At 40.9% G+C, this 25,686-nt stretch overlaps 3 protein-coding genes across 5 annotated transcripts in view; 1 reads left to right on the top strand and 2 right to left on the bottom strand.

Annotated features, from left to right (window-relative positions):
- On the bottom strand, window positions 1-9,456 carry noxa1 (NADPH oxidase activator 1). Its single transcript, XM_010738873.3, has 16 exons — window positions 9,307-9,456; window positions 8,197-8,371; window positions 7,848-7,930; window positions 7,523-7,631; window positions 6,620-6,754; window positions 5,542-5,649; window positions 5,152-5,211; window positions 5,034-5,071; window positions 4,789-4,927; window positions 3,721-3,789; window positions 3,168-3,261; window positions 2,750-2,847; window positions 2,239-2,405; window positions 1,897-2,005; window positions 868-991; window positions 1-739 (listed from the first exon to the last, which is right to left on the bottom strand). The coding sequence occupies exons 2-16, from the start codon at window positions 8,368-8,370 to the stop codon at window positions 636-638; spliced, it is 1,611 nt and encodes a 536-aa protein (XP_010737175.2). The 5' UTR covers window position 8,371; window positions 9,307-9,456; the 3' UTR covers window positions 1-635.
- A 1,920-nt stretch (window positions 9,457-11,376) lies between these two features.
- dpp7 (dipeptidyl-peptidase 7) lies at window positions 11,377-17,341 on the top strand. Its single transcript, XM_019264435.2, has 13 exons — window positions 11,377-11,529; window positions 11,865-11,991; window positions 12,081-12,220; window positions 12,985-13,148; window positions 13,419-13,554; window positions 13,736-13,817; window positions 13,941-14,107; window positions 14,844-14,904; window positions 15,177-15,295; window positions 15,467-15,623; window positions 16,398-16,462; window positions 16,548-16,618; window positions 16,703-17,341. The coding sequence occupies exons 1-13, from the start codon at window positions 11,446-11,448 to the stop codon at window positions 16,812-16,814; spliced, it is 1,485 nt and encodes a 494-aa protein (XP_019119980.1). The 5' UTR covers window positions 11,377-11,445; the 3' UTR covers window positions 16,815-17,341.
- An 866-nt stretch (window positions 17,342-18,207) lies between these two features.
- Window positions 18,208-25,686, bottom strand: part of man1b1b (mannosidase, alpha, class 1B, member 1b) — a 28,078-nt gene continuing 20,599 nt past the window's right edge. For all 3 annotated transcript variants that reach the window (XM_027278181.1, XM_027278180.1, XM_027278182.1), the window contains 5 exons: window positions 25,052-25,242; window positions 24,281-24,401; window positions 21,276-21,470; window positions 20,988-21,119; window positions 18,208-20,609 (listed from right to left, as the gene is read on the bottom strand). In XM_027278181.1, coding sequence (XP_027133982.1) covers window positions 20,403-20,609; window positions 20,988-21,119; window positions 21,276-21,470; window positions 24,281-24,401; window positions 25,052-25,242 — 846 coding nt within the window. In that variant the 3' untranslated portion in view covers window positions 18,208-20,402. The remainder of the gene's footprint in view (window positions 20,610-20,987; window positions 21,120-21,275; window positions 21,471-24,280; window positions 24,402-25,051; window positions 25,243-25,686) is intronic.

Below are 25,686 nucleotides of genomic sequence, written 5' to 3'. Positions count from 1 at the left end.
TTCAGTATTTATCCACCAGTTTATAAAGGACAGCATTTAGAGCTTTATAAAAGGAGTTGAAATGAATAATTACATCTGAAAAATTGAAATAAGGAATAACAAGAAAAAATACCTTTTTGGTGTCTATTCTAAATTCCCTAAGTGGCGTAATGATCTTTCTAAAATTCAGGTTCTGCCCTCTACATATGAACATGTCAGTACTTTATAATATTAGTCTCTATTGTACAGAGCAAATACTTTAAAATTGCCAGACCAGGATCATTATAACCCTGTAGAAACATTACAAGAACATAATGCTGACCACAACAAAAATGTCATAAAGTTCATTTAGGTCTCCATAAACCCTCATTTGAATATTATAAGATACAACAGGCGTATTCTAGCGATTTCAATCAGAAAACAGAGAAAGTACAGTAGGTGTAATATAAAGTTACTCTTCAGTACCAGAGACAAACCTTAAACCACTATAGCAGCATGACAGGGATATGAGAAAGAAATATTTTTCAAGCATGATAAAGTCTGTGCACGGCGTACACCTATAAGCATGTAGTTAGATTGTTCTGAATCTGTAAACAGCAACCATTCACAAGTTAATAAGTTTATTAGAGACGACTTCACAGTAAGGTCTGCTTTGATCACTCCAGCGTCTCTGTAATGTTGGCGTTCTCCTTGTAGGCAAAGCAACTGGGGAAGATGCCGATACTTCCAGCGCAGTGTCCCTCCAGCCACTCCTCATTAACTACAGGACAGTGTAAGAGAGACATAGATCATAGATCAACAGTTCAAATGAAAGTGATCAAAGACAAAACAGTTTTTATGATTCCTCTGATAATCCATTTAGTCTGGGGTTATCCTGCAGGGCCTTACCTTCACCCAGGATGTCAATGGTGTCTCCTTCGCTGAACTCCAGATCCTCTGGGCCCTGAGCAGTGTAGTCATACAGTGCCACCATCTGATAGAGGATGGTACGGTTGACAAGAGGGTCTTCTGTCTGAAGTATAAATGGATCATTAATGGACTTGCATTTATGTAGCGCCTTTCAGACGACTCAGACTACTTTACACTACATGTCACATTCACACTCACACTGACTCACATACACAATTAGTGGTTCAGTACATTTTGTTTGGTGAAAGCACAGGAGAAAATCAAATATAACATGTAACATGCAAACAGCAAATTGTTCTTGTACCAATAACTGTATTTGCAGTATAAACTCAAGGGTGGGACTGAAGCGATTTGCAGTAAATCCAGGGATCCTTGAGGTGATCTTGCAGTTGAAAAAACAGTCCTCAGTGACTTGTAGTCACAGCAAGAAAAAATGTTATTAAATGCCTTTATTGAATTGGCTTGAATGTTTGAATTCCTTGGTGCACAGTATATTACGTTGTTTTATGTGATTCTGTAATAGGGCAACATAAGGGTCTTTTCAGTTTGATTCACTACCTGTACCTACCTACATGTTTAGATTTGATCAGAGCAATGTTACTCTAACTAACCACTGTTACCACAAAGCATTGGCTTAACTTTTCTACTATAAAATAACAGATTGAGAATTATTTCGATGTTACATGTCAATGTTATCAGTTGAATGGTGTCATTCCAACTCTTTAAAGAAACTTTATGCTCTGGGTACCTGTGGGCTTCTTGCTGTCAGACTAGTAAGTAATATTAGCTGGCTGCTATGTCTTGTGTTGCTGACCTTGCTTGATGATGGTGGTTGCACTGGGCGGTGCTAAATCACAAAAAATACAAATTTCTACATAATGTTGCTTTTAGGGAGGAAATCTATTGGGACGGCAAATGCAACCTCACAAACACATCCGTGCAACCCAGTACCTGATGTCCATTTTCAATCCCTAATGTGTTAAGTGAGTTATTAATTTAAATCCTTACCTGACACCAAAGGGTGACTCTGCCGGCCTCAGCCACCTCTTGTATGGTGCTGCCTGGCTCCACCTCCCCAGCCAGAGGTATTAGAACCCGGGTGCCATGCTGCTTATGTCTGATGAGAGAAAGAGAGGGAGTGGTGAGTGTGAGAAATAGCAGGAGAATATAGGAGGATGACAAACATCAAAGCTCAGATGGTTGTTATCAGCCTCATTTCAACAGCTAGATTAATGACTGGTCCCGTAGAGTTATTGGACCTACAGTGTAGAGCGGACAAGGAAAAGCATATTTTTAGAACTGCAGCATCTGAAATTCAAATAGACAGACATTGCATTTGCAGATTTTTACCTGAGGCGCAAGTTAGATGCTGGCTGTCCCAATTTCTGTGCAATTTGTTCCTTTATTTCATGGTACGGTGTGTCCAGGGGGATGGACAGAGCCACAGTGTACCTGTAGTGGACCTTCACCACCACAGAGGCTGCCTCTGCTCCTTGATCTGCACCTTGATCTGCATACTGGAAACAAGCAGCAGAAACACATTTAAAGACAACACAAACCAGCATGGGACCACTATTGTATGCTATCCCTCTATTTCCACACACCTCCTCTTATCAAAATAAAGGCACACATTCCCCCAAATTGTGCAGTAACATAATGAAATGAAGTTACAATACTAATCATCACTAACTGTATGTGTGTTGTAAATTATGATTAAACTGATAGTGTGATTAAACTAAACATCAGCTGCTTTTCTTCAAGAACCAACAGGTGTCCATGGTTCAATGATTATACAGAAAAGAACCTTTATGTGATTCCATGTTTTGCACAGATGCAGGTGGCTTTTCAGAGCAGGTATTACCTGGACGTTGGCTGTGTACTTTGGAGGCTCTGAGGATGTCAGCGGTGGGTGGGTGGCAGAAATGTAGGATGGAGGTGGAGTCTCTAAAGAAGAAGATACTGCAGGGAAAATGCACACAGGTACAGTCTGAGCACACACAGTACACGTCTAATGGAAGGTTAGGAGCAAGAACTCAAACAATGCTCATGCTTATATGTACATCGCTGGCTATAGTCATCATATGTGCAAAGACCCTATCCTAAAGCAATGCAGGCTTCAGCAGTTGTATTAACTTGACCAGTGTGTAGGATTTAGTGGCATCTACTGGTGTAGTTGCTGATTGCAACACAGTTAAAAACTGAAACGCATGCTGTCCACCATAGTGGACATGTAAAAAACACCTTGAAAAATACATGTTTAAAAGAAGAGTGTGATCAACCTTTAACCCGAGGAGGAGCTGCAGAGCTGTGCTGGGTTTTTGGGCGAGTGGGTGGCTTGAGTCCCGGTGGCAGAGGGATTCCACTGGGAACTGTCTGCAGAAGAAGACAAGACAGGAAGATCAGTGAAACAGCAATTCTTTTCCTAACTGTGAAAAAACCCACTGAATTCTTCTCCAGCTATCTTTAGTTGAAAGGAGCAGAGTAACCTTAACTGCACTGGCTGAAATGCCCTGGGAGTTTTAGAACATTTTGAAGTATTTTCACTGACAGTTTTGCTGCCAGGTCTCAGGGGTGAAGCAGCTCTGTTCAGCATGAATCTAATTTTGAGAAATCGCCCAAGTGCCACCATTTAAGCTCTAAACTAACTCTACTAAAGGCTGGTGCTCTGGTGTAGTCATAATAATCTGTACGCCAGGGGTCTTCAACATTTTTCAGGTCAATTTACCCGCAAATGACAAAACTGTTTTCCTTATAGTGGATATATCTATTATGTCTATAATGTCTATTTCTATTGGAGATCTATTCTGACTATTACACGAGGGAGTACATTACCTTTTCCTTTTTGCCTTTAGATGCCTTGACATCTGCAGGATCAACCAGGGACACTGGCAAAAGTCCTCTCTGAAAAATAAAGGTCTGAAAGTCAGACAAAGCTAAATACAGCTTTGTCACCAACCACCAAGTTTGTAGATACCAGATTCTCTGTTCTTAATAGTTTTAACAACCCAAAGAGGAATAATTGCATTAAAATTACAGATTTAAATAATGAAATATTATTCCATTCGACTGACCATGCAAGAACTGATTTTCATGGTTACCTGTCAGCAGCAGAAACCAATTGTGAACATAGTAATGATATATCATCATGTAAATAACTGCTGTTTGCCATATCTACTGTGTTGATGATACATCAGAGGCTACTGATGTATCAACTGTTGATATGGCAAACAACAATTATTAACACACATCCAGCAGACACAGAGACACTTTATCATTCATTTGGTCTGTAACACTCCTGAGAAAAATATCATGGCATTTTAGCAGCTTAGATGTTACTATCTGTTACGATGTTGCTTTCAATATGGGTGCGGCAGTGCAAGACACAGTGGGCTATCCACAACCGTGGAGGGAGCACCATCAGTGGTGCATGTAAGGATGTTGGGGATTGTGATTAAAAATGGTCTGGCCCTTGATGTCTGTTTCCAGATATTTGGAAAACAAAACTTAATCCGCCATCTTTTAACTGCTGGAGGACTTATTGAACAGAGAACATCAGCAGAGCATCCTTGTCAGAGGTGGTTGTCTCATCCAGCTGAAGACTGAATGGACAGTCATGCATGATGATAAGCAGCTACTACCTCATTATTATTCTGTCTGCTTTTTGGGCTGAATTATCAACTAAAGATCTACCAGATATTTCCTTCAGGAGTGGGTGAAGGCTACCATGTTTACTTTACAGCATGTTAGTGTGATTTGAGCGTTTTCTGCCTGTAGCCATGTAGCCAAAAAAAACAAAAAAAAAAAAGAAAAGAAGAAAAGGCTAAATGAATGTAGCTTTTAAAGCTTCTAATCATACAGTATACTATTTAATCTGGATCGTTGGCTTCTCTCTCTCCTCACCTGTCCATCATATATGACAGTTGCCATTCCATTTCTGTCCTCTTCACCAAATAAAAACACCATGGCCCCTCCTGGCACAGTCAGCTCTCCTGGACTCCGAGCCATGTAAGGGATCCGCATGCGCATGTATCGAGAATCTCTAACAGGAAGTACATCGACGTGTATTGTTTCACTATAATGTGATGTTCAATGGTCTCACCAGCTCAGGGTAATAATATTTCTATGTGACTGGTGAGAATACTCACTGAGCTCCATCAACCTTGGGCTCGTAGTAACCAGGTTTCTGTGGAGAAGACCAAGTGGCGGTTAGCAGCTGACTGACATCTTGATATCTTTATTCATACTGACACCGATCATTCTCACCTGCATCCTCAGAGGTTCAAATCCTCCAAAATCATCATTGGGGATCATGGAGGAAATCACCTGCAAGGAGAAGATAATATTTATTATTACTGAATTCTACACAGCTCATTTCAGATGTGGTTTGAATGACTTTTATATTGTGTTTTAACCTATTATTAGGCCTCATCAGGTACTGAGTATCAGGCTGTCATTATAAATCTACTGAGACTGACTGCTGACTGGGATCAGGACCCTGCTACCACATATGGCTGACAAAAGGGCATGCGAAAGTGATGTGACTTCCAATCTGAATTGTGAACTATTTTGATAATTGTAAAAACTTGGATGTTGAAGTAATCCAACCATATTACATAGACCCATGACACAACATTCACCATGAGAATCATCTACCTTAGCTTTGCCCAGGAAGTCTCTTTGCTGCAGCTGCTCCACATCCTGTTTCCTGGGACGAAACACCACACCCTCAGGCACCAAAAGAGGAGTCGGGATCTCCTCCCTCTGTTATTAAAGTCAGAGTTAAGTGTTGCCTTTCAATGCAAATGACAATAATTATGTATACCTATATAGCGACTTTAGCTTTTTAATTATAACTGTTGCTTTTTTATATAATAATTATTATTAACTATTTTAATTATAACATTTTAGAATGATTAAATAACTCGTTTTTTATTGAGTTTGTTCATTCCTGGCATTTGAAACAATTCACGGCTTCCAAGGTTTTCAGCCATATCTCTGTGTGGTAAATGGATTGCACTTACTGCAAATACTGTGGTGCTTTTCCCCCTTAATGGACAAAGTGCTTTACATTCATAAACTCCACCGACATGCTGGCCTGTCAGGGATCCATTAAGAGGTGACCCACTCTACATTCTCATAACAGGATGGAGGTGACATTAAAGTTTGGCAGTAATGATAGTGGCATAACAAACAGCGGTTTCATATTTTTTAAAATATGCCCTTCCTTATATTTACTCTTGGACTTCAATAATTTTACTACTCATGCATAACAAAAAGTGTTATTCCCTGAGGCTACTCAGAGCTTAAATGTTAAACTAGCCTTAAGGTACATATTGTTTTTTAGTTTATGGATTTCTTTGACCCAGCTCAACTCAACTGGGGCTGAGGTGAGCAGATCATTCTGCCTCATACCCTTTGACTCACACCTGTGCAGATGGAGGTACATCCACTGGCTGTGAGTTTTTATGGTAAATGCACCACCTGCACTCAAATTAAATGGGTCCACTGCCCTTGATGTTACCTGATAGATAGACACACCACCATGGTCAAATGGAGCACAGGCAGTGATTCACTTACCAGGAAGTAAAGTTTCCATTTCATTACATCTTTAAAGTAGTAAGGATAAGCAAACTTTCCCAAGAATCAACCCAAGAAATTGTAAACAACAAAAACATACACAACATTTGTCACATCTCGTGTTCTTCCCAGTCTGTTCTGAAAGTTCACTCACCAGGACGCTTTCCAAAGCCATCTCTATGTTTGCACCTCGACCTCCTCCTTTCTCCTGGGAAGCTGACAGCAGGACCTCCTTGGCCTGCTCCCACTGGCCCATGTAACAGTACACAACTGCTGCATTATATAACACCTAAGGGACACATCACAGTTATACATTTTAGCACCATGTGGGTGTGACAGCTAAGATTCTTGACAGATGCTTGAACCAGGAACATCAGTTCTTTCTGTCTTAGTGTCCTCTCGTCGCACTGCTTTGTCTTTTTGTCTCTCTGAGTTCATGAATTGGAGTCAGAAAGTCTGAAAGGGGAAGGGGAAGCAATAATTTCTGCTCAAGTTGAAGCGCCTCCTTTAGATGTATCTCTGTCTTCATTTTCTCAGTGTGAATTAGCATCTATTTGTGGCCACTCATGACCTACCACTTATGTTCTATGCAATCGCAGCAGCTCTAAAATTTGCTTTAATGCAAACAGACCTTTTATTTACACACACAGACATCGACCCAGGATGAAGACATCACTGAGGGTGATGATGTGATGTGACATTAGCCTTTAAATCCTGGCTGAAAGCATGTTAGCTGCTACTGACTTGGTGCAAGCACAGGTGCATTTTCTGTGGATAACTAGAACATTTGTTATCTGTACTTTCAGAAATATGTGATTGTGTAACCTCTTCTTCTGCCTTCATCAATGAGGCTTTGTTAGCTCCCAGGTGTACGTGACATTTAAACTGTACGGAGGTGATGACACGTTACAATTCGTACTGACAGCGTGCACGGGACTGGATTGGAAGGCCTTTTATTGCACTGTAGTGTGTCAGACAAAGCCTGCTCAAACGGGTATGTCTTTGGGTGAATGCAGGTGTATGGTGCAGTGTGTATGTTTGAGGCCAAATGTCAGACCTGCCAGCTGAAGAGTTTGAATCGCAGTCCCAGCTGTCTGTAGTCAATGACCACGTTTCCTCTCATGTGCTTCTGTGCCCAGATACAGTCTGACAGAGCCTCTTCCAACCTGGAGGGACAGAAACGAAGAAACAAACAGATAGAGATGAAAGCAATATCTATCTTCTCATTTAAACACCGTGTCCACAAGCAGCAAATATGGATGATACCACACTGATTTTCCTATTATTCTTATATTTTATTATCTGTTTGAAAGGTTAGATAGATTCTCTTTAATGTTGTGTAGCCTGTAAGACAGTGTTTTGGATAGGGTGCTTCCTCCTACCTGTCAATCTGCATCATCAGTGCTGATCTCTGGAAGAAGGCAACAGCAAGGCGTTCATCCTTGGCAATGGTGAGGTCTAAAGCCTGGACATCACAGAGGTGAAAAGAAAAGTTCAGGTTGGCCACAAACAGATGGAGGTATTACATTATTATTATTATATGTTTCCTTTCGACAGTGTAAGTATTCAGCAGTTTGAGTTTTGCACTATTGCTCAAAAGAAAGCTTCTGCAGAAGTTCCGGGTTTTGATTTACTTTTCGTTGACACTTGATGTGACTTTTCGGCCTTTTCATCAGCCTGCTGAGACTGATACTATGGACTGCCCCCCTTACACATATACAACAGACAGACCTTCAAGGCCAGGTCTAGTTGTCCCAGAGCCAGGTGAGCTGAGGCAGTGTTGAACAGAGTGCGAGACGTGGGTTCAGTGATCTGCTCCAGTTTAGCCAGAGATCCTTGCCAATCCCTGGCGTCCACTGCCTCCACCGACTCATTCCACAACTGTAGTAACTCAGTGTAAAGCATTCTGGACAGCACAAACAGGAGGAGAGCAAAAATAAATAACAGATATTAATATACAACAGTCTCCTTAGCGTTTCTTTCTTTTTATTCGATCGCTTTCTGTGGAGCAGAAAATTCTCCTCATTACTGAATTTGATTCCTTGACATATAGAGCAGCTGTATGTTTGTGTTTAAGGAAACAGGAACCATTCTGATTATTACTATGGTAACTGAGGTCAGAGGACAGGGCTTTCTCACTCTATAGACACAACACATAACCTTGATGCCGCCACAGAGTCAGATAACAATGACAGACCTCTAAGGGGAAACATAGGTCTGCAGACTAGTGATCATTTCTGGACAGAGTAGTTGTGCCACTGTCCTGAGGGCAGATAGACAAGCAGAGAGGACAGCGTCTTCAGAACTGAGGCAGCATCATGACAAGACAAGTGTACTGATGAATCTTCCATTTTCTTTGATCAATAAATCTTTCAGCATAAGACATCTTGGGCTCCTGTTCACCATTCAACAATATTCAAATCAGGCTGACAGACACACCTGTTAGATATACATTAATATTCAAAATAGAAAACTGGAATATTCAGACGTCTGAAAGGCGGGGATATGTTTATGATCTGTCTCCTATATTAAGCAATAAATCAGAGCTCCAGTACAATGTAGGATTGAGGAGAAGTGGAGGATATGTAGACTGGATCACTGGATCAAAGACAAATACACATACAAATTCTTACATTAAGAAGAAAAAGAACACAATAAAAATGAAAATATCAGTATATCAATTTCTTAGGAAACTGGGCTGATACTGATAGGGAACACATTTTTACTGGAACACTTCCTTGTACCTTACCCAGTGCCTGTCAGTACAAGTTGTATTATTTTGTTCAGGCTGAATAATTTATCCAAGAGACGTGATAAATCCTCTACATTCAGACAGCTTACCTTTTTGCTCCTAGTTGAGAGGCTAGTAAGAGTTCAATCAGCTTCCAGCTCTGTCGTGATTCCTTCTGCCTTCTGCACTGTGCCACTGGTAAAGTGAGTGAGAAAAACCAGCCTCCTCAGAAATCTCCACCCTGCTGCTACAAGGAAGTGTTCCATCCACATTCCCGAGACCGGACTAACTAACACTGGCTCTGGAATTCACCTCTCTGTGTGGCACGTGTACATGCCAATTACAACGTACATGAGTCACAGGCTTTAAATGAACCTGTGTGTTGTGATAACCCCAGGAGGACAGACTTTGTCTTGTGTCCAAACTAGTTCTGAATATGAATTTCTTACAGCAGATGCTTTGTTTGGAAATGTAATGCAATCATTTACATCATGTCAGGTAAACTGCCTGTAAATCACAGAAAAATGTAGAAAAATTACTGTTTAGTAAAACCCCGCTACAAGACTGCACGGACAGGTGGAAACAATGTCTGACATTTGATCCAGGGACTGTGTTGCAGAAACTCCATGATTGTGAAATTCTGTATTGTCTGTGTATAAGGACAGCAGATAAGATCTAATGCTGAGTACTCATTCTTTGTGTTTACATAATAAAACTGTGATACTATAAAGTTTTGAATGAGATCTTTCCAGTGTGACCTTTGACCTCCCTTTACAAGGAATGTCTCTGAGGAGGAAGTCAAGGTAAAAATCGCTCTGCTTTCCAGAACTTACGGCTTTTCAAACATTAGGTGATATGGGTGGTTAGGCGTATGAATATGTTGCTTAGAACCAACAAAAAAGTATTTAGTCTACTGGATCAACCTGCTGCACAGGTTGTATTTAGATGTTAATGTAGTAGTGCAGCTACAGTGTGTCCTCACCCCACCACAGAAACATGCAGAACAACCAGTGGTGGGAAAAGGATTGAAAAAAGGATGAAATTCTCTACTCAAGTGAAAGTAGCACTACAAAAATGTGAGAATACTTCTGTACAAGTAGAAGTCCTGTATACAATTAATTTAGCTAATTTTGCTATCTGTGAGTGCTACATAGAACATTATTAGTTGACTGATTTAGTTGATTTTAAGCTAATATCCACAGACACATTTTCTATATATCTGTATCTATAGTATTGTCTTTTGTTATTTTATTTTATTTTTAAAATGGGGCTCATTTTATACCTTAAATATTTACCCACAAAGGAAAGCAGCCATTTTGACACGTAATAGTAGTGTAAACACAGGTGTTACCGATGATACTAATTAAGGTTCAGTTCCATTTAGCTCAAACAGAGTCAGGGTGCTGCTGCGCTGCATGTTGGCTCACTGGAAAGGAAATAAATGGAACGGAACCTTAATTAGTCTCATTGTAAACACCTGTGTTGACCCTACTGTTTCATGTCAAAGTGGCTGCTGTGGGTCTATTATAGTTAATTAAGGTCCAGTGTTTGCCACTGAAAGTGCTAAAACCTCTAAATGAAGTACAGTAGTTGGGTAAACGCACTTAGGCTCCTCCGCTGCTGATTACACCTGATATTCTGCGACTTGCCTGTAGTCTGTTTCTCTCTCTCTCTCTCTCAAAGTAACTAAAACTATTTAATAGAATAGAATAGATCTTTATTGTCATTGTCACAGGTACAACGAGATTGAAAGTGCTTCTAGTCAGTGCAATAAAATCCTAGCATTAAAGTGACTAGTGACTGTTAAAATAACTAGAATAAATAAGAATAAAAATACCTGAGACATTAAAATGTACTAAAATAAATAAAATTATACATATGCTAAAATCAAAATCAAAAAAGTCTGCATAAATCATCTAACCACACAGATATGGTAATGTCAGGTGGTTTGTAAAAGCTATGTGCGTGTAACATTCTCAGTAAACGGTATTGTAGTATTTTATCTTTTCACCTCTCTTTGAGAACATTTGTTTTGATTACTACTTATACGCACCGACAGTATAGAGAATACATAAACTTATATGTTTTTTATATAAGCGTATACTTGTATATTATATATTCTAAAAATGAATGGTAAATCTTACGAGGCGCACGTAAACGCAGCACAGAGCACAACATTGTCATGTGACACAGACAGTACGCGCAGGCGCAGAGGAGTCTCGTGTTGTTGTCACCTGCTTGTTTGGAACATGAGTAAGATGTCAGCTCTGCTGGTCACAGTGACGCTGCTTTGTGTTCAGGTGCTGCATGGCCTGCCACACACGGCCTTTCAGGTAACGTTTCACCTTTCACTGTTTGTTTTTGTTCCTCTGAAACCCTCAGCAAACTCCCGCTTAACGTCTCGCGCTCTACTTCTCTACTACTCACGTGACACTGTGACACTTTGAATGATGGAGTGACTCAAGGTTTCAGTTTGGACCAGAAGTCTGTCATTGTGTGTGTGGTCTTTCTAATGAGGCATTAATACATCTCCAGTCTCTTGAATAGTTTGGTCCCTCTCAAATACAATTCAGTGTCAACTAAAATCCCTCTTTTATTCTCCCTCCAAATCTCTGCTGTGTAAAGTGTTTGAACATTGCTAATCTGCGCTGTGAATTCATTTTTATAGTCAAAGAAACCTCATGGAGTCAACAGAGAGCCTCAGTTCACAGAGAAGTATTTCAGTCAGACTGTGGACCACTTCAACTTCAACAGCATGGGGAACGGGACATTCAGTCAGCGTTACCTGATCACAGGTGAAACTGGTTTCTGTTTTATATCTATGGTATATATTGTAATATACGAGCCCATGTCTGACTGTGTTCTGTGTTCCTCTCCTTTTTAGAGAAGTACTGGAAGAAAGGCCATGGTCCTGTTTTCTTCTACACTGGAAATGAAGGAGACGTCTGGGAGTTTGCGCTCAACTCTGGATTCATCACAGAGTTAGCTGCCCAGCAGGGAGCCTTGGTCATATTTGCTGAACATGTAAGAAAACACAAACAGTCACACACAGACCGTCATTTTCTTCATGTTGATCACATTGTTATGACAGTTTGTAGATCATGTGACACAGGGAAGTGGAAAATGACTCACATAAAACCTCTCAACCTCTCATAAAACAAAACAACTGTGCACAAAATTACACCGTAAAAAATCTCAACATTAAGCATCTCCTTCAGAACTGTCATACAATAACAAAAAAGTGTGACTTCCAACAGTCCCATCACCAGAGAGATGTGGCGTATTCTATCTGGGGAAATAGCACTAAGTGCAGCTGCAACTTCAAAGGTGTTGTGTAAAGTTGCTGCTTGCTCTAACTGAGCATTAATTTTTACTCTCCATAACCAATATTCATGTTGATTTATCTAGGTGGTAGTACCTAACGAGGTGGTTTTTCTCACAAGTTCCTTCATGTTAGTCTCGCCAGGGCCTTTTTGTTGTCATTAGCTGCTTCTGTGTGCTCTTGTCTGAACCTGTGTAACTCCGTCCAATATTACCGAGTCCTGTTCACTTGCGGCCTGCATCTTCTTGCATCTTGCCCAGTGCAGTTCCCGATGTGGTGACGGTACATCCAATATTTGTTTGTTCTTTTTTTGTTAAGCCTCTGTTTAGTTGGCTTTCTGCTCCGAAAGTAGTCTTAAAGAGCCGTTTTAATTGTTTTTTTCAAGAGCATGGCGCATGGCACCACCGGAAGTCTCAGAGCTGAAAATTTTTTAAATGAAACTTTCGTCCTCCTCTTCCTTTTCCAGAGGTACTATGGCAAGTCTTTGCCATTTGGCAAAGACTCCTTCAAGATCCCCCAGATTGGCCTGCTGACAGTGGAGCAGGCGCTCGCTGACTACGCTGTCATGATCACTGAGTTGAAGCAGCAGCTGGCAGCCACACAATGTCCTGTCATCGTGTTTGGTGGCAGGTAGGACCGACCTGACCAACACTTTTACTAATGTTGTCTGTGTGTGTGACTTTTTATTTATTTAAGTAACCAGTCAGACACACAGTGTGTAGCTTTCTTTTGTGTGCCCTTGAAAAATAATCTTCATGTGTGATAAAAGAACTATTCTTTCAGGTAGTTGGCACTCCTCAGTTCATATTAACACAGGCACGACACAAGACTTCTTTTAAACTCTGTCCTGTTTGCTCATCTTGGATTATTCCTGCTCAGCTGTATCCTCTCTTCCTGCAGTTATGGTGGAATGCTGTCTGTTTATATGAGACTCAAGTATCCAAACATTGTGGCTGGAGCTCTGGCTGCCAGCGCCCCTATCCTATCCACTGCTGGGATGGGAGACCCCAGGCAGTTTTTCAGAGATGTTACAGATGTAAGTGCATGGATGCTCTTCCTTTTTGCTTTCACCCACCTTGTGATCAGACAGACATGAACATTACTTACCTAAACTTAAAAAACGTTTGAGAATATCTCAGTTTGTGCCAACTGTTATTTGTGTATTGTTAAAGCTGCTTTTGAAACCCTGTATAATGATCTTTGTTTCTCTTTCAAAGGATTTTGCGAGCGTCACCCCTGAATGCAGAGATGCTGTGAGAGGAGCGTTTCATCAGCTGAAGGAATTAGCTGAACACCAAGGTAAACCTGTGTGACAGTGTTCTGTCTGAAGAGAGGATGGCCTCAATTTTTTTGACTCAGAGTGAAAATATATGTTTTTGTGGAGATGTAGTAACTATAGTAACACACTACTGCTGTTACCAGATTACAGTCGCATCCAGTCTGAGTTCTCCCTGTGCAAGCCTCCATCATCTGCTCAGGACATCCACCAGCTAAACGGTCTGCTGAGGAACGCCTTCACTCTGATGGCCATGCTGGATTACCCCTACAGCACTCACTTCATGGGGAACATGCCTGCCAACCCTGTCAAGGTACACACAGGTTTAGGGAGGACGAACATCACATTTCCTCAAACAGAAATGTAGAGTCTGTACATTCTATGTTCAGCCATGTGAAGCTGTTTAATATGCAAAAAAAAATCACCTACACAGCTGCACATTTGCAGTTATAGTTGGCTGCACATTTGAAGTTAAGCATGAATTCACACAGGATCAGGCATTGTGGCAAGTCCATGGCAGGGTTGTCCAGTGGTGGGGGGACCTGGGGTGGGTTTCCTGGGCGTGTCTATACCTGCTGAATGTAACCACTGTGAAACAATCAGGAAATAACTTTTTATTTCTCTGATTAACATTATTGAGACAGTTATTGTTGCTCTCTCTAAACTTCTTCGTGTCACTATTTTGCGGCATAAATTGCGAGTCAGACTCAGATTTAGAAGCTGGTACATGAAATGATGAATGAAACACACACACAAGTAGATTATCAGAGTTTAGTCCGTGGATCCACCCGAATAGTCTCTGCTTCAGACACGTTTCAGGCTGACTGTGAAGGTTTGACCGATCTGAGTGTCTGATTGGCTTGCGGAGTGTGACATGGGGCTCTGTTTTCCCAAAGTTGGATCTGGATCAACTTCTCGCCCGCATTTAAAGATGCAGATACAAAAGAAATGACGCCAAAATATATGTATTCACATCTGTAAAGACAGATGATTAGAAGTAAGCAGATTTGGTGAGATCTGTTCCACATGTTTTGTTTATTATTTTTCAGGTGGCCTGTAAAACCATGCTTAATGGATCTGACCTGCTGTCTAACCTCAGGAACACTGCAGGTATTTTAATCAAAGCACCGTAAAGTTTAGTGTGTTGATTTATTTTATTTTTTTTCAGATGTATTTCATGTCAGCAGACACTAGAGGGCACATGTCCTATACATGCATTAGCAAACTCACACCCAGAAGTTTGTACATCCTGTCTGTTTCTCCTGGTTTCCTTCTGGTGGATTGGAGACTGTCAAGTGTTAAAGTTGAGATCACTGAGTAGTACTGGGAAAGAATCCAGAATATCTGAGCCTCAGTTGATATTACACAATCATTTTTTGCAGCGATTGTGTACAACGCTACTGGTGTGCTGACCTGTTTCGACCTGTATAGTCTGTATTTGGAGTGTGCCGATCCCACTGGCTGTGGACTGGGCTTTGACAGCATGGCCTGGGACTACCAGGTACTCCAACAACCTCCAACACATGACACAGCATGAAGTATCTGTATGTAATCTGACCATGATGTCAGCATATGATCATTGCTGGCTGGTATCTTGTTGATTAGTAATGGAACATAGTGCTGGGACTGATGCTCTTAGTTCATCATACTAACACATCTCCTGTGCTTGCAGGCGTGCACAGAGATTAATCTGTGCTATGAGAGCAACAACGTGACAGACATGTTTCCTCCCATGCCCTTCACAGAGAGCGACCGTGAGCGTTACTGCTCCAAACGCTGGTCTGTGGTTCCACGACCAGACTGGCTCAAAATCCAGTTCTGGGGTGACGGTGAGTACTGAATAATAATAGACTCACCAGACTGTCCTGGAGGTGTAATGGGATTTGATTCAGCGGTCGCCTATGTGACGTATTTCTGGAAAGTGCAACAACCACTCATCTCGGCCTGTAGTTGCAGCCTCAAAAACACTCAAAGCGCACATGGTTTTTAGCTTTGATTCGTCCTTTAACCTCCTCAGAGGCTGAGCACATTTAAAAATTCTGCCTGAAAGATGAAGCAAACAGTGATCAGAGTCCAGTCCTGAAAATGGTCTGAGTGTATGTTCTCCTTAACACTGTAACATCTGCATAGCAACTTTGGTTTATGTAGAAACTGTGATGAATTGTGGCGTATGCTCACTTTTGAATACGGCTCTGAGGACTTTACTACTAAGTGTAAAACTTAAATTTCTCAAGACCAGGGACTGGGACAGACGTTTGGTTACTACAGTACATAGCAGAAATATAGACACTTTTGTTTTTTTTCTCCCATTTCCATAAGCTGAAGTTGATTTTGAAAAAAGACATTTATTAGGCACGGAACTATAGATATTAATCACACTACAAGCAGGGAAGTCATGACCCACTCTACTGTGGCTCTGATTGGCTAGGACTTGTTGCCTTTGTTTAATTATAATATCAGGAGGGGACCTTTTTAAGTCCAGTGTAAACTTGAGCTTAAGCTCTTTTAGAAAACACAAAACAATTGAAGAAGAATGTGAGGACACAGAGCCGTTTATATCTCCACCAGTGTTTCTGTCTCTAATGATCTCCCCTTGTGTCCAGCCCTGTCCACAGCCAGCAACATCATTTTCTCCAACGGAGATCTGGACCCCTGGGCAAACGGAGGGGTAAGAGATTAAACCTGAGTGAGTACACCTCATTAAACTGAAGTCGCCACTTTCAGTCCAAGTCATTTAGCTCTCTGCTGTCTAGGTGCGCAAGACCTTGAGCTCATCGCTCATAGCTATCAACATTTCTGAAGGAGCTCATCACCTGGATCTGAGGTACAGCAAGCTGATGGAGAGACATCCATGACTTTCATTTAAACTCACAAAACCAAAATATTACTTTTTTTTTTTTTTTTTCAGAGGCTCTAATGATGCTGATCCAGTGTCAGTAATCAGCGCTAGGAAAACAGAAGCTGACCTCATTGCACAGTGGGTGAAGATGGAGAAGATCAGGCTAGGACAGTCACTTTGAAAATTCCTCATTTGTTTTCTGTAAATCCAGACCTGAACCTGTGCTTCAAACTCATCATGGACAGTGAAACGTGACATTTGCTTGCTCTAATTCTGTGTTCAGACAGCTGGTTTGTCTAAGCAACAGTCCAAAACCTACGCCTAACCTATGATTGCAGACTTCAATGACTGTCAATATTGTTAGCATTTAATTTTATTGATTGATTGTCTCATTTAAGCAGCAGTGTATCATTTTTATAATGCAGTGTAGATTTGGGTCAAAGGGAACACCATACCATGTCAAAGCATCATCAGAAACACTCAGAACATCGTAAGGGCTTCTGATTTATTCTACAGTTAACTATCTTCCTCTGTTTCATTATGAGAGGGAGACTGTACTGACCTCACTATGTTCTGTGTGTTTCCATCCGAGGATATACAAACATGTGAAACATGTATCACCATGACAACTACTGCAAAACTTTGATTTGTTTTGAGTCAACGATCGACACGAATGTTGTTCCTGTTCAATAAAATCTTTAATTTTTACATTTATTCTTACAGCCAGTCCAGTGTTTACTCTACACCAGGTGACGTCAACTATACATTTTGAAATCTTTAAAAAGATACACATCAGACTAATGTCCCACCACCCACTAAGTATTTCAGTGAATCCAGCATAGTGCAGACAAGCTCTTCAGTTCATGTGTAATTGCAAACAGTATCAGCAAATGTACTTTCTGTTTGAACATGTTTGTGACCATCAAATAGGCCTTATTATAACCAAAGATCATTTTACCCATACTGTTACAGAAAATGGCAGTGTATGTTCACAAAGTAACAAAGGACTAAAGCTCTGGACTGAACATCAGGAGTCCTGTAAATGAATGACTGGAACGCCAGTCGTCTGACCGATTGAACATGTGATGATGTATTTCTTTTGCACTTTAGGGCGTCTAAATGAGGTTTGAGCCTTTGCCCTCTGGCTTAAGTAACTTTAATGTGCATTCTGGTGGCTTTGCTGCAAATTAACCTACAATGACAGTTTCTGTGTGTAGCCTCTGGCTCGGTGGCTGCAACTAAAACAGAAGCGAATCACCATCGCCTTTAAAATATCAGCATCTGGCTTCAAACCCTCGCTGATGAAATGGTTATCAAAATATCTCCTTGGTTAATTTTTCCTGAAAAAGATGTGGCTTTAGAGAAATGGCTTTTCATTGTAAACACCCCAAACGAAGTCAAACGCCAAGGTTAATTCAATTTTCAGAACATCTTTGGCTCATGAATTTGCTGAAATACATCCAGGGAGAGATCACACAGAGCCTGTTTACACACGCACACACACACAAACGGTGGTGACTACAGAAAGATAGATTCTTTTGAGGGACTGCTGGAAATATATCAATCCTTATTTCACTGTAAAAATAGTTATTTCTGCAGAAGTCACAATGACCGTAAGCTGCAAATCAGCAACATATGCACATGTAAAAATAGCACAAATGGAATAGAAATGGACATTTACAGACCGTTAACAGTTGAATGTCTTTTGAATGTTGTCCGAAGCAACATTAAAGGCACATGTGAAACAACACCAAGGACAAGAAAAAAAATACACAGAATTTACAAGACGTTTGGTCTTAATACGAAATCATGAAGTCCTTAAGTCAACATCTACAAGTAGAGCGATGATGTAAACTGGAATATTTACAGGAATGACTGCAAGCTGTGCAGAAGACATGACTACCCACTGCACTGAGACAGCTGTAATTACACCTTTTAAATATACACTACAAACCAAATATATTATGCTAAATTTATATTTAAAATCTCACCTGAAAGAAAAACAAATGTACTCTACACCTTAAGGAAAAGGACAAAAGAAAGAAATGCAGTCAAAGAGCAGCTGCTCAGTATAAAAAGGTCAACAATGTAGCTGAATCTTCACAGTTCATAAGTAAATCTGCTGCTTGGCAACTGGAACCAGACCAAGGTCATGTGAGCCCCGAGTAGAGAGCGATGATGGAGGAGAGGTTGAAAATTGTTTTCAGTATCACACCAACCCACACAGACATTGACAGAATCCTCACCGCATGTTCACACTGCGGCAACATGATCAACGTGTCATCAGACCAGTCGTTTCATTGCTGGTTGCCACCATGTTGTGTTCATGAACAAGTGTAAAATGGAGAAAGTGATTCTAGCCCGTCAGGGTTCACTTCACACAGGCTGCAAGAAGTAACGCCTCACAGACGATAAGGCAAGAAAAATAGGGGCAGAAGTGAAGCAGAAAGAATTTATTTTGATGAATAAGGAATGGGTGATATGGATGACCTTCACTAAACATTTACTATGTCACGTTTAGTGACCTACATTTAAGAGACGGTTTTAACCAAGCAGGACTAGTCCAACAGAAAATGAAACACCTGATGAGCCAAGGTACTTCACTGTATAAATGATGGCAACATAATGGCAGTGGAGTACGAGACTCCAATTTTTAGATACTTCAGTATCTCAATTCTACTTTGAACATGTTACTTGGGTCTCTCAGGTCACTTTGCAGATTAAGATTTGACGTGTAAACATTCAGCATGATCAGCTTATAAAATATGAGAATCAGTTTCACCAGCTGCAACATTCAAATGCTGGGCAAATCCTATCAGGCATATCATATTTTTAAGGGTTATGGCTTGTAATTAATGGCTTTAATTTAATCATTAATAAGACGTCAACATTCACTGTTAATGCTTCTGTAAGGATCTGAACATCAGTATGGATCATCATATCACCCAACCCTATTAGAACATTATGTCTGACTTCTGACGACTGGTCAGCGTCACCCATTAATCATGTTGCAGTGTGAAGACTTTACAATGTTTTCTCCTTGACATGAACTTTTAGGCAGCACAGTCACATTTCTTGTGTGAAGACCTGTCAGGAAGCTTCAGATTTATTTCCTGTTTTCATGTGAGAACAGGTGTATTTAGCACACGGCATGATGATGAAGAAGCTTTTTATGAGTCATGATGACGTACGAACATGTCAGCAGAGCGGTGAGGTGGAACTGTGGGGTCAGACCACCAGGGCAGACACACTTTGTTTAGAACGAGTTAAATGCTGTTTCAGAACCCTTTTCACTGGAATAGGAATACAATGCAAGGGTGAAGTAAGACTTTTTGTCTCTGTGACACAATTTGTCACTTAAGTTGTTTTGTTAGAAATACAATGTTCACAACTGTAATCAAAATAGAAGCTATGAAGCAGCTTTAAATACAATTCAAGTCACGATCAGGTCTTTTCTTTAATGCTGGGTGGTCATGAGGACAAAAACCATCCTCTGCTTGTCCAGCATAAACTCTGGAGCTACCAGAAGTCCATGCAACCAAAAGGACTAGTCAAATAAATTAACAAGAAGGAGGCTCTTGTTTTTTTTTTTTTTGCAAACAGTTGATCCAAACAGTAAAAAGAGGCTTTTTCCATCTGTGGTCTGAGATTTCACAGCATTCAGTCACTGAGACAGAAGATGAAGGAATTATCCTGAGGTGTTTGTTCTGGTTATACGTGCAGTTTCATCTGCCATTTGAATTTGTGTGTGTGTGTGCGCGCGCGTGTGTCACGCAGTGGAAGGCCATATAGGCAGGGGATGAGCTTCAGTGTTGAAGACATACTGGTCTAGGCTGATGAGGTTGGGGTCGTCTGAGAAGAGCAGGTACAGATATTTCAGGGTCTCTCCCAGGAAGAAGCTCTCCATCTTGTCTCGCGGACTCGTGTAGTCTGGGTCACGCACGTTATTGATGGAGGTGTAGCCGCCGGAGGACACCTGAGGGGAAACACACAGGGATTCATCTACATCTACAGTGAACCTGACTTACACCTGAGTCAGGGGATATATTTGTTTGATCCACGAGAGTGAGGCTAGTGCTTTGCAACAGACTGGCAAGCAGTCTCTCCCAAACCTGTACCCTGAACTTTACGCAACAAATGTCCTTAACTCAACCTGAAACCGATCACTTTGTCAGAACCTGTCGGATTGAGGTCGGGCAGGCAGGTCCATACGTGTGTTTTTAGTTTTAAACAGTGCTGCCAATGTTACTCTTTCACAACAAGTCATTTCCTTATTTTTCATTTTGTGTTTGGTAACCTCTGTTGACATACTTTTGACGACACGCCTGACACAGACAGCCTTCATTTCACTGACCTTGGTGTACTTGTTGAAGTTCTGAAGTATCTCAAAGCCCCAGTCCTGATACTTGTGGTCCTTGGTGAACCTGTACAGGTAGAAGAGACTCTCCACCGTCTCTGGTCGCAGGAGGTTGTGCCTGTCTGCGAGCTATCACAGAGCAAACAGAAGGTGACACAAAGAGAATTTAGAGTCACGTCTGAGTGTAAACATCTAGTTATTTAGGTAATACTCTTTAATAATGACACAGAGCCTACTTATCAGCAGACACTGTGTTTCCACTCTGACGCCACGATCTCTGCTTACCTTTACATCGATGTCTCGGTTGCTGCCCTGATGCATGTTGAAGTGGACGATCTCTGGACTGAGGCCAGTCTCCATCTGGGCATACATCTGGTAGCAGGTCTCCATCAGCTGTTTGGCCAAGTCCATGTGATCATCAGGCAGGCCGTTGTGAGCACCGAGGGCCAGAGTGCCCGGCAAGAAACACACTAAATGATCCTAAAAAAACAAGAACAGCAGTGTTATTTTCATCAGACGAGACGAGACGAAATATGTTCGTCAACGAGCCTTTTTCCCTTGACGTAGACGAGACGATACAATGTTCTAAAAACACTGACGAAAAATGTGCCAATGTGTGTTTTTGTTGACGAATAAAAACAAAAATGTCATGCAAGAACAAAAACGTCCTCCTTGTTTTCGTCTACTATATAAGAAAAAAAGCAACATCCGGTCCTGCTGTCATGTGTTTGTGCCAGCACTTCTTTTACTGTAGCAGCGTCACGGCCACATGTTTGAGATCCTCTGGCTGCTCTCGCACCTGTGGCTTGAAAACAAGCAGCATGCAGGAGAAACACGGTGTACGAACAGCACAATCTAGAGCATGAAACGGGCCTTAGAAGTCAGGCCCGACCCGGCCCGGGCCCGATAGATTTCAACCCGAGCCTGCAGTTTTGATTGACAGCTTTGTAGAGCCCGAACCAGTTTGCAGCCCGACGTTATTAAAATGTGTGCATATGGCCTAACAGTCAAGAATGAGTCCAGCCTCCCCATTTGTGCTAAACACTAACAGTGATGGACTCATCTTAATTTGAATATTTTAGTAGATGCAACTGGCATAAAATCAATTTATTTATATTGAAATTTAATTTCATTATAGGGTGTACCTGCTATTAGTAGATTAAAAAATTAAATCATGTGCATATTAACTGTGTATTGAAACAACAGACAAGACACTTAGCAAAGTTGCATTGAAGATGAATTCATTCAATTAAATTCAATCAAGACATTTAATCAATATGTTAGCTGTGGAACACAAGTGAACTGGAATTAATAAACAAAAAAAAAATATTCCTGAAATAAATAGAAAAAGACTAAAATGTTTTGACTAAAACTGGACTAAAATACCCTGTGTTCACGTTTGACTAAACAGAAGCTGCATCGACCGCCATCCGGTGGGCGGTCGATGCTCTGCGGTACTACCTGCTGGGGCGCTCATTCACCCTCTGCTCGGACCACGCCCCCTCCACAATTTGTGAAAGACTAAAAGTGACTCTATTTACAGAATATGTTGAAAGACTCCATGAAGTGATCAGGAGAGCGAGCTCTGTCCTGGGCTGTCCTCTGGACTCCATAGAAGAAGTGGGTGAGAGGAGGATGTTAGCTAAGCTGAAATCCTTCATGAATCATGTACAATGCCTCTCACCCTCTACATGACACCGTGAGGTCCCTGAGCAGCTCCTTCAGCAGCAGACTGCTACATCCACGGTGTAAGAAGGAGAGGTTGCACAGGTCATTCATCCCTGCCAGACTTTACAACACCTGCACCACCTGATCATGTTGTAGTTTCTGTTTCCAATTACCACCACTACTCACCATAGCTTTTATATTTATTTTTTATCCGTATTTATATTTTCATTACAATTTCTTACCATGTGCAATATTATTTATATCACGGCCACTTTACCTTTAGTACTTTTTCGCACGTCTGCACACTCGTCTGTTGTTTCCCGTTCATTTTTGGTTTGTTGTATAGGCTGAAGGATACTTGTGTCTGTTCGTAGTGTTTGTCCTTTTCATTTTTATTTCTGTAGTTTATATTACACATCTTTTGCTGCTGTTACGAGTAAATTTAGCCATTGTGGGATAAATAAAGTATAATTTAATCTTAATCATGTATGACATTCATAACCATGTTTTCATTAGTGTATAATCACCTGAAAACAACAATCATTATGTTTTTCTTATTTTAGAATAAGCCTGTTATTTCTACAGAGCAAAAGAAATGTTGTGTCCAGCCTCAAGTGGCCATTGGAGGAACCTCCATAAGCCCCTGTATTAAAACCTCACAGCAGAAATAAACATGTTTACAGCCTGGTACAAAAAACAGTTTTGCTCTCTGGAACGGAAAATTTATTTTTATTCTGTCTGATTCCTGTTGCATTTAGTTTGTATATGTACACAGTGTCTGACACCTGTATGTATTTAGCACCTATAAAGTCTCAACCATGGTGCCATTTAGAGCGGGTTCATACCAACAATTTAGGAAGTGATACTACCTTTGTTTCTTCCTCTTTTTATGTGTAAATGTCTTTGGATTTTAGTACAGTGCATTGCCTGCAGACTCTAATGTCTTTATGTTTTATATTAGAAGTATTAGGACCTTTACATTTAACAGTATTAACAGTAGTAAAAGATCTGAATACTTCCTCCATCACTCTTTTTAATGACCTTGCATGCTGATGAAGAGAACAGTGTTGTATATATTGAAGTAGCTGAGTAGTATTAATCTATATAGTTAACAATTGAAATGTATAATTCAACAACATTTCAGGGAACATTGTTGTTGGGCAGTGAATGAACTCGCTTATATATTTTCTGTGTCTTTGGCGTGTTTCTCAAGAGAAGCTCTGTGCTTCGTCTCATAGTGGCACTTCACACTGCTGATTTTAATATTCACTGTGGTCGGTCTGTGGGAAGAATGAACATGCAGGAGTGAAACCGCTCAATAACTCGAGGACACCACGTGAAATGACTTTTCTCTCACTGTTTCTGCCTGCCTCTCACTCACTGACTCGAGTCGCAGTGCTTATTAGGATACACAGACTGGATTGTCTGACTAGCATCACATGGATTTTTCAACCCAATATAATTGGTTCTCTGAGATCTAAACCGGCGCTGTAAAAGCTGGAAAATCTGTGACTGTTAAAATAGATGTTTCTCCCATATTGTGACATTCGCTGTCTGGAGCCTGGGATTAAAAGAGAAGGGACCAGCAGGAGAATTTTGAGGGGGGCATGAATATTACTGACCATTTTAGGGCTGAACTGTCCATGTGAGACCTCTCCAACAAAGGTCAGGCCATTAGGCGAAGACTTCTGCAACAGGTTCTTCTTTACACCCTCGATCGCCTGCAGGTAGTCCTCCAAGAGCCTGAAATTACACACAGAATGAACATTTTAATGTTTAATGATGAATGAGAAAATTAATTAAACATACAGTGACATACAGGGAGTACAGAGTGGACCTTATATAGGTGAGACAAAACACACGTCCAACAAAGAATTCATTTCATTCATTCATTCAAAGCTGCTTAGTCTAAACCTGTCCTCCAGCAGAGCTGAGTGTGTGTCTAATGAAAGATTAATAAACAGGAACAATCCCCTCCAAAGTAACCACATGCTGCAGAAACACTTTCATGTCTTTAACTGTTTTCTAACACTGAGACGTTACAACCTATCAGCTCTATACACACACATCCCACAATCATACATTAAAGGAGACAACCAGGCGGAGCAGTGTCCCCCCCGTCTGGACCTGTTTGTTATGTAACAGATCCGGCTTAAAACAGGTACAGTACCTAACCCATGATAATGTAACAAGATGGAGGTGATTCATGGGAGGGTGATGCCACAGAGACATTTTTGGAAGATTTATGTAGTCACCATTAATGAGTATGTAAAGTTATCCTAATGGTTCTAATTAAAACTCTAAAATTAAGTCAGTCTGAAGAAAAGCAATCATGATGCATCAGCTATGCTGAGCAGGTTGTGATAAAAACAGGAATCTCTAGTTGGACTTACTGGTTCTCCTTCTTGCCTCCCTGGATCCACTGCTTCAGCAGGTATTCATAGTAGCTGTCTGCTCTGGCCCCCAGTGTGTAGATGCCTTGATGGGTGAACTGTCCATTGTTTGTGTTGATGAACATGGGCACGAGACCGTCCAGCTTGCCGTCCAGCTTGTGGACCTGTGTCATAACTTCAGCCACTGCAGCCTGGAACACCAAGGTCAGAGGTCTGATGAGTTAAGCTGCGCAGACTCAGAAAAACTAATCCTACATTACAAGAAAATGATCTTTAAATGTTGAAGCCACCCTGCCAATAGATTTAACTAATTATATTAGATTACAGATTCAAAAATTAGACTGTGCATCAGAGTTTCGCCTGAATTCATTCATTAAGTCGAACAACAGCTAATAATAATGAAAGATATGTATGAATATTATAAGAATGACTACCTGACATTTAGCTCATTGTGCTTCAGAGTGCACATTACATTTAAAACCAATGTGGTCAACAATCAAGACAAAATAATGCACAGAACATTGTCCTATGGGATGAGCCCATTCTAAACACCAGCAGGAAATATGCTTCAGATAATCCAGGCGCAGTGTATTCTCAGAACAACAGCATTTCACCACTAGAAAAGCCAGTGTGGA

The sequence above is a fragment of the Larimichthys crocea genome, chromosome III, assembly GCF_000972845.2.
Source record: "Larimichthys crocea isolate SSNF chromosome III, L_crocea_2.0, whole genome shotgun sequence".
Classification (NCBI taxonomy): Eukaryota; Metazoa; Chordata; class Actinopteri; family Sciaenidae; genus Larimichthys; species Larimichthys crocea.
This window is presented reverse-complemented; position numbering and strand designations above follow the sequence as displayed.

Coding starts and splice junctions, on each gene's coding strand:
- dpp7 (XM_019264435.2), top strand. CDS start 11,446: ATGAGTAAGATGTCAGCTCTGCTGGTCACAGTGACGCTGCTTTGTGTT. Junction 12,221..12,984: donor TGGTCATATTTGCTGAACAT/GTAAGAAAACAC, acceptor TTCCTTTTCCAG/AGGTACTATGGCAAGTCTTT. Junction 13,818..13,940: donor GGAATTAGCTGAACACCAAG/GTAAACCTGTGT, acceptor TGCTGTTACCAG/ATTACAGTCGCATCCAGTCT.
- noxa1 (XM_010738873.3), bottom strand. CDS start 8,370: ATGCTTTACACTGAGTTACTACAGTTGTGGAATGAGTCGGTGGAGGCA. Junction 5,650..6,619: donor TGGCTTTGGAAAGCGTCCTG/GTGAGTGAACTT, acceptor CTTTAATAACAG/AGGGAGGAGATCCCGACTCC. Junction 3,262..3,720: donor CTAAAGGCAAAAAGGAAAAG/GTAATGTACTCC, acceptor CTTCTTCTGCAG/ACAGTTCCCAGTGGAATCCC.